Genomic DNA, 8,693 nt, shown 5'->3' with positions numbered 1-8,693 from the left:
GTAATTAATCTAATGGAGATAGTAGATTACCTTAATCGCTTTTCCCTCGAACTAGTTGAATTGATTGAAGAAGACCAAGAGCTTCAAGTGTAGCTCCTCTACTTGGGACACGAGCAATCAATTTGATCTCCCACCTTGTTGTATAGCTAGCACACCAATGGTGGTTGGATAATAAGAAGACCTTCTTCTTGCTTGACTAGAAGATAGCTTGGGAATTAGCTCACTTTCTCCTCTCTACTTGATGTGGTAGAGTAAGAAAGCTTAGAGAGAAATTCCACACCTTATTCTCTGCCCTAAGATTGTTTATATAGAACCCTAATAAGAATCCACCTCCTTTTAGGTTTCCTAAAACACCCTTTAGAATAAGATTTAGGGAAATAGTCGAAAATAGCAACTATTGGTATTTTCTCAATTCCCTAAGGAGATGACGTCCAAACCCAGACAAAATTGTCAGATTTAATGTTCATAACATAAGGAAACGTCCCTCCAAAAATCAGCCCAATCCGAGGCCTAAAAGTGCCCGAATCGGCCTAGGCCCAAAAACCCTGTTTTTGGCCTTTTTGTACTATCTTTGCCTAATTCCTTTTTAGGCCTATGAGATATGTTTATGGGACACTCCCATGATTATATCTCACTCCCACTAGTCATATCCTAGATCAATTTGTCACTCTTATGTGTAACCCGTTGTAGGATCCGATCGAAGTTAGCCGCGAATTACTTCGTAATTCGACGATCGTAGTTGGTCTCTAGCTACAACTCTACGATCCCTAAATCAATCGGACTTGATGATCTTCCACATCAATTATCCTATCCGACAAATTGTTCGCATTGTCACCTTGGTCGAAGGACATCTCCTTCAACTCCTTCAAAAGTAACAATATGAGGGCTTGGTCCTCATCCTCAACCTTAACATCAATATCCTTCAAATCTGAGATAATCCTGTCAAACCTATTCACATATTCCTGAATAGAAGAACCCTCTTCCATTCTACATGTGAATAATTTGGATTTTAAGTAGACCCGATTCGTTAAAGTTTTCGTCATGAAACTGCTTTCTAGCTTTAACCACACACCCGCCGCCGTTGTTTTTCCGTCTACTAGGAACGCCACGTCCCTCTCAAGACACAACATAATGGTAGCCCGTGCTTCGAGATCTAACTCCTCCCAATCCTCATCTGACATATCTCCTGGTTTCTTTCCCGTCAACGTCTTGTGTAATTTCTGCGAGATTAACAGATTCTTCATCTGCATCCGCCAATAAGAAAAATCGTTTTTCCCATTGAACTTTTCTATCTCATATTTCCCTGATTTGACCGTACCACTTCTTGATCCCATCTTCTCTTCGTTCAATTTCAACAAGGCTCTGGTACCAATTGTTATAACTGAAAGTCGCGGAAGCTATCGACCCTATCCTAGAAATTGATCCGATTATGAAGATTAATTGAAAAGCTAAGCCAAAATCAAATATGCGAGCAGAATTTAACGAGGTTCGGCTTTAAAGCCTACGTCCTCGGGCGAACAAGAAATCTTTATTGAAGGATAGATGAAGACGACTCACACAACCCGCAAGTTCGTCCCAAGATGGTACCGTATAGTAATAACCTTCTATACTAAATCTTCGACGACCGAGAAATTTAACACCGCTCAAAAACTATGAAAAATTTCTCTCACTCTTGCTCTCTCTCTCTAGCTCTCTAAAGAAGAGTTGTTGTTGCTTGTGTTGGTGTGTTGATTACAAAGCACTCAACCCCTATTTATATATATTATAAGCCAAAAAATTGGAAACTGCCTATTGAGCCAAAAAATTGGAAACCATCCCAATTTGGAAACTGCCTATTGCTGCCTCTTAAACCTCCTCTTCAATTTTTAGAAACTGCCTCTTACAATTTTCCATCCATATTCACACTATCAAATAAACTAATAATACTTATTTATACCAATAAATCATATGATAATAATCTAATAGAGTAAACTGCAGCCTGCAAAACAAAGAACACAAAAGTCATGCATAAAACCTTTCGTCTACAAGTCTAGACCTTTTCAAGGCTAGAACATTATAATCCATGAACAAGTCCAAACTTTTTCTTTTTGAAAAAGTCTTCACTAATCAACTAATAATAACAATTAGTCAAAAATTGGTTGTCTAAGTGGTCCAATTGTTGACATAAATTCTAAAATCCTGGAGGTCTTAGGTTCGATTCCCAGATGACGTGGTTTCCATTGTTTATTGAACTTGGTGTTTATTGAACTTGGGTTATTAAGGTATTAAATAATGTTGTTGGGTTTTAGGCCATAGTTTAGTTGGGCTATAGGCCCGTTCTTTGTAACAGTTTGAATTCGACAGTTTCGTACTTATCACATCTTTGATGTATCAATGTCAATGTAATGACTATCGTAGATCGTAGTCAATTTCCAAATAAATAAAAAACTAATAATTACAATTGGTCTCATAAAAAGTAGGTAGACAGATTACATATAAGTAGGACTAAATTGCAACTTAGTTAACACTCGAGGTTCAGCCGGTAATGCAACCAATTTGAGGGAGTTAAAAAAAGATTAACCAATTTGTGCTTATCTCTCTGCATAGCAAGGTGACACAATGAAAATCTCTGAAAAACCTTAGATCTTCGTCTAAAGACTTTATAATTGAAACTAAGAAGATTTAAACTAAAATAGTGAACTTTATTGATAATATTGAATGAATAAAACAACTCTTAGATCCCCCTTATATAGACTTAGGATTTTCTTAACCTAATCAGACTCAAATAACAACTTCTAAGAAAATAAAACACTGGAATCCAAAAAAAAAAATAAGAGAATGCCGAAATTAAAAAAACTTACTGTAAATAGTAAAAAAAAATTACAGTCCGTTTTAAGGACCTAAACAATGGAATGAGTGGAAGGTTATTTCGCACCATCCCTCAAAATTTCGTCCAATTCCCACACCCATAGCTTCGATTTTGCCCTTTTTAATTTGTCACCTTTATACTTGACCAGATCAATTTCCTCTATGTATTTTTCGACTAATTCCTCTACATCACAAAGGTCACCCATCTTTCAAAAACAAAAAAAAAGGTCTCCATGACTGGACTTGCAAAAGTCGTATATATTTTATAAGAGTTGCACATAGTTTGCACGACACCTGATAATCCTACAATTTGTTTTGTTGTAATTATTGTTAAGCTTATGTGTAACTAGTAAAAGATAGGTATGATAAAATTACTTTAGTTGTAGGACAACCATTTGTTTTGTGATCACGTGTTAAATAACTACGAACACCCAAAAGAATTCGACATAAGAGATTATCTCGATATCTATCTGATCAGAACAGATGATCTCATCTATCCTAATTGATTCTACGCCGTTGGATTAGATTAGGTAATAGGTTAAACATCAATCTCTAAAATGGTCCTACATACATCAATCATTAGGCCTTGGATTTAACTCTATGGAATAAGGAAGAACCACTTTCATAAATCAGCTGCTTACTTATTGGATAAAACTAATTAATTATTGATTACCAACTTATTAAGGAAGTAAGGTAGGCAGAAAAGTTGAACTTTAGGAAGGTTCTCACTGTCACAAAGATATTATCAGTAGTTAATTAATGTTTCTTTCTGACTTAATAACTTGTATCAATGACAAACAGCCAAATTTAATAATTACAACATAGATTATTAACTTGCATTATGATGTTTTCAATTTATTTTATAATTTAATTAGAGAAAGATCAAACTGACAGAGTGTTACAATATCAATGACACTACTCAAATTATAAATTGGTTTTACAATTTTTGGGAACAAACATCTCCAAACCAACAAAAAATAGTACAAACTACATCTAAAAACAAACACCGTCACGTAATATCTATATATACTACTTTTCTAGTGATAACACGTCTTCTATAATTTTTTGGACAGCAGGTTTACTTATATGGTTTTTAGTACGATACGGTGCAAAGAACTTAAGAAGAACAAACACGATTGATCTTAATTATTCATTATTCAGTTTTGGTCCGATCATTTGAAATCAATTTTTCTTTGCATGTAACATCACCTACATAGACCCGAAGATTAGTTATAAATAGTGGCGAGACCAAGATTTATAGTCTGTGGGGGCACATTTAGTACCAATAAAAAAATTAAATAACAAGATAAAATCATATACATTAATTCTAGTAATATAATCGACTCTCTCTCTCTCTCTCTTGTGACAGTGAAGGATAATGGTTGTGTTGGTAGTGGTCGCAATCGATCTCTCTAGTGCACGACTCTAGTTGTACACCCTCATTGATAAGACGCTATCGATGATTATAACAGTAGTATTTTACTGCAGGTAAACACGTCTATGTATAGTTGGTCAATGATGTCCCAACTGAAATTTCAATGAGTTTTAACTGATTTGGTCTTTGTTATCCAATAACACGTTATTGGTTACATCAGTAGGATCTTACGTTACTGATGTTACCTACAACCTCTTATCGTTGGTAGCTTACCTGATAAAAAAAGTCAAGACCACAACCCTGCTGTTGACTGGAAACCACTACCATCACAGCCATTATCCTTGAATTTGAATGCATATAACTCCAATTGAAATTTAACATCACACTTCGAATAAAAGGGAGGAAAATTTTAAATGCACTTATTGTATACATTCAAATTCAAAGGTATTTTATGTTATAAGTTAAAGGAGATGGGAGTGTAGAAAACAAAATGTGGCCCTTAAATGTTCAACTATTCCTTATTCTTTTGAAAATATATCTTCCCTTTTCTAAGAAACAAATTACTACTGATTACCTATGCATAATCCAAAGTGATCAACTCTCCAATGTTGGAAACATATTTGAAACTTTGGAACTAGGTAGCACTTGAGCTAGAATATTTCTCTTTGTAGACTATATAGCTAAAATAGGGGTGTCTCTTCCTATTTCTATGGAGGTGCCTGTAGAATCACAAAGCTGGTTTATTTATATGGGGCTCTGTAACATTAGGCCCAAGTCAAGCACTTTGGACCTGGACCACTCCTGTTTTCACGTGTATTAAATCCCCACTAGGTGCTGTTTAATGGAAGTTTTAAAGGCACCCTCCGAAGGCAAAATATTTATAGTTGACATTAATTAATATTTAAAAAACGGACAAGAAATGAATCTATTGGGATAGATATCGGAGAGAAAATACCTTATTGTGTGACTGACAATCGGGAGTGAAGTAACAGATGATTCAAAATAGCGCGGCAATGGCAGTCATAAAGAAGACGAATAAGATGGTGTTATTTGATTCACACTGCCATCTTCAGGATCCAAGAATCTACAAATTTGCCCCACAAATCATCACAACCGCCATTAATTCCGGTGTTCTCCGGTTCGCCGTCAATGGCGTCTCAGAGGTAACTACTACTACTAGTACTAATCTAATTTCTTCACTCTTTCCTTAATGGGTAATTTGTTTGTTGATTAATTGAATTTTGGGGGTAAGGGTAGAAAGATTGGCATGTGGTAAAGCAGATGAGTGAAGATTATCCTTCTTCTGTAATTCCTTGCTTTGGTCTTCATCCCTGGTATGTTCTTGAAAGGACACCAAACTGGTTGAATACTTTAAAAGACTTGCTTAATTCAACTCCTTCTGCCTCTGTTGGTGAGGTTTGTCATCACTTCTTTACTTGAAGGCTTTTATTTGAACAGGTATAATAACATAATGTTCTTGAATTTGTAATCTATATCTATACTCATTTCCTCAATTTGACCTCTTAGATTGGCTTGGATAAAGGTTCTCGCGGAAAGCAAATCGATTTCATCGATCAGGTACTCTTCCCTTTCAAAATTAACAACTTGGGTTGCTTTCTTATTGAGATTTTGAGATTCCCCACTTTTTTTGTTGTTCTAATCTTAATTGTGTTACTAACAAGAACGAAGAATTCGTATACCAGAATATGTTAGATGATAGTTCTTAATTGTCTTTTTCAGGTTGACGTTTTTCGCCAACAACTTCAATTGTCGAAAGATTTGAATAAACCAGCTTCAATCCATTGTGTTCGCGCCTTTGGTGATCTTCTAGAAATAATGCAGTAAGATTCTTTCTATTAACTTTTTGGTACAATCTGAAACTATGATAACTTAGGGTTCTGGTCATATGAATAGCCCAACAACACTAGGACCAATTCTAACTTTACTGACTGAGTATTGCGATATCGAGAAATGCTCTTTTGATTCTGAAAACTAAGTGTCCTAATTTCTTGATTGGATTCAATTGAAATGATTTTCAAAAGACAGAAGCGAGGAGTTCCAAAATCGATGATTTTTTAGTTAAGAACTATAAAAAGAAATTCTGAAAAAGAAAGAGAATGTATCATAACAATGATGTCGGTACTAGGGGGAAGTTGCATTTTTGTTTTGAATTATTTTTTAATATGCTCGATACTTCCACAACTACAGATTTGGATCAAATTATTTGTCTGGTATATACATTTTATTCCTTATAGCTTTTCCATTTTCGACAACCCTTTAGTGACATCATACTTTTCATATCAAGATCTATTGGCCCTTTCCCAGCTGGGGTGATACTTCACAGTTACGTGGGATCTGCTGAGATGGTTCCTACTTTCGCGAAGCTTGGTGCTTACTTTTCTTTTTCTGGGTTTCTTATGGACTTGAAACCCCAGAAGGCAAAGAAAATGGTGAAGTCGGTTAGTTCGTCCCCCTTGTTTATACTAGTTTGATCAAAACTCAATTTCCAAATAGAAGGCGTTCTCATTCAGCTACAAATAACTTTCTAGGTTCCTACTGAAAGGATTCTACTGGAGTCAGACGCACCTGATGCACTGCCAAAATCAGATGTGGGTTCTCTAGTATTAGTTCAAGGGGATGCTTCCGTCCGAGAACAGCTTCAGCATCAAGAAACAGATGCTTCAGATTCTAGCAATTCCTCGGACCAAACATTGCCAAAGGAAACACTTAATCAACCGGTCAATGTTCATGCTGTGAGTCTTATTTTTTCCCTTCTTTTGGGTTCTCGCTCATATGTTGATTTTTCTGCTTTTCATACTTCCATAGTTTAACAGATCTGGTGTGAAAAAAAAAATCAACCGAATATGTAAAGCATTCAAACTACTTGACCTTGATGTATTTCAAAAGAAGTAGAATCTTTCTCATGAAGGTAGAATAAAGTCGGTAAATTGTTAGTTAGAGGTTGGAAGAGACAGCTTTTGCTGTTATGGAAGCTTCAGAAACTGCAGTCGAAAGTTGTTTGACTTTTTACGACCGAAAAAATTATAGAGACAAGTTCATCCATATGTTAGTATATGAAGGATCTGCTTGTACATAATGGGATGTGGTTATACGAGTGGTCTTACATCGAGTAGCCACTTCCGTGGCAACTGAAATCCTGACGGTTTTCATTGTTTTTGTGAGAAAATGGATCATATACCTCGCAATTCATTTCTTTGACCAGACAAGACCTTGGTTTTAGTAGTTTGGAGTTACGTTTTTAATTTTGTGCTATACTTTTAATGTAGCAGTAACATGTAAGAACTTGTTACAGGTACTGAATTTTGTGGCTTTGTTACTAGAGATGCCAGAAGAAGAGGTTGCAGAAATTAGCTACAGAAATGCAATTCGCTTGTTCTCTTATCCGGGTTCAAAAGTTATCGACGGTTAAATCTGTTAACTATTTCGGGATTTTGCTTTTCTCTATGTATGAAGCTTGACCAAAACAATGGAAATTCGACTTTCTCATTCCTTATGTGTCATCTTAATATCTGCTACGTAATCTTCATATTGTATCATGTCCTTATCGATCATGTATATTGGAAGAGTAAAATTTACAAATATAGAATCTTAAAGCTACTGGATGGGAGACGTATGTTGGTTGATTGGGCCACTCATTGTACAGGCCTAATATGTCTAAAAATCTTAATTAGAATATTTTATGTATCTATTTGGGTTTTGATTGATGTAATTGCATTTACATCTCTCCTGGTTGAGTTCAACTGAAAAAAGCAAGATAAAGGTGACACTTAAGTGACGTCGAAAACGATGAACATGAAAATGAACTTTGTCTACTCGAGGCTGTTGCTTTCCTCCATTCATGTCAGTGAATACACGAAAAAGAAATACAAAGAAAAGAAATGTTAATCGACGAATGAATAAGAACACTATCATGTCAGTTGACACCGCTCCCACTGCGAAAGGCCAGTCTACTAGTTCATAAAGCTTACGAGTTATATTTCGACTCTCTATCCCGGGGCAGGACTGTTACGACCTAGGTGATCGATGTGGTTTTAAGACAATGTAGTATATTTGTCGATGATTTGATGAACGAACAACCTCTATTTCAAAAACTCACAGAATATTAAAATCAATCCACAAACTAAGAAACTTAGAGCTCAAGAAACTATATATATAAAACTTCATGAAGTTTTGTGAAATAAGTTGCCGACTCATCGTACACATGGTGATTGGGTTCGTTTTCAGGACGTGGGAATGCTTTGTACTGATTTTGTTAGTCTCTGAGCTTGTTTTCAAAGATAATCACCTGGTTTAATCTTGAACTTGAGGATATGAGGGTTTCTCCTTGAAATAAACTTGATGGGGTGCTCTGTCGATGGCCTATGTCGATCTGTTGCGGATATTAGCTGGGACCAGAGAACAATATCAAGTCAAGAATCATCATAAGAAATCTACTGTAGTTTGTGGCAAT

At 35.7% G+C, this 8,693-nt stretch overlaps 1 protein-coding gene across 1 annotated transcript; it reads left to right on the top strand.

The window, feature by feature from the left end:
• The first annotated feature begins 5,114 nt into the window (after positions 1-5,114).
• On the top strand, positions 5,115-7,929 carry LOC147569233 (uncharacterized). Its single transcript, XM_086655699.1, has 7 exons — positions 5,115-5,385; positions 5,480-5,638; positions 5,750-5,800; positions 5,963-6,063; positions 6,528-6,681; positions 6,772-6,975; positions 7,536-7,929. The coding sequence occupies exons 1-7, from the start codon at positions 5,215-5,217 to the stop codon at positions 7,650-7,652; spliced, it is 957 nt and encodes a 318-aa protein (XP_086511825.1). The 5' UTR covers positions 5,115-5,214; the 3' UTR covers positions 7,653-7,929.
• The last annotated feature ends 764 nt before the right edge of the window (positions 7,930-8,693 follow it).

The sequence above is a fragment of the Eschscholzia californica genome, unplaced genomic scaffold, assembly GCF_041429995.1.
Source record: "Eschscholzia californica isolate CP2 unplaced genomic scaffold, dmEscCali1.0.p SCAF_1, whole genome shotgun sequence".
NCBI classification, from domain to species: domain Eukaryota; kingdom Viridiplantae; phylum Streptophyta; class Magnoliopsida; order Ranunculales; family Papaveraceae; genus Eschscholzia; species Eschscholzia californica.
The sequence above is the reverse complement of the archived record's forward strand: the minus strand, read 5'-3'. Positions and strand labels throughout refer to the sequence as shown.

Coding starts and splice junctions, on each gene's coding strand:
- LOC147569233 (XM_086655699.1), top strand. CDS start 5,215: ATGATTCAAAATAGCGCGGCAATGGCAGTCATAAAGAAGACGAATAAG. Junction 5,386..5,479: donor CCGTCAATGGCGTCTCAGAG/GTAACTACTACT, acceptor GGGTAAGGGTAG/AAAGATTGGCATGTGGTAAA. Junction 5,639..5,749: donor CTTCTGCCTCTGTTGGTGAG/GTTTGTCATCAC, acceptor TTGACCTCTTAG/ATTGGCTTGGATAAAGGTTC.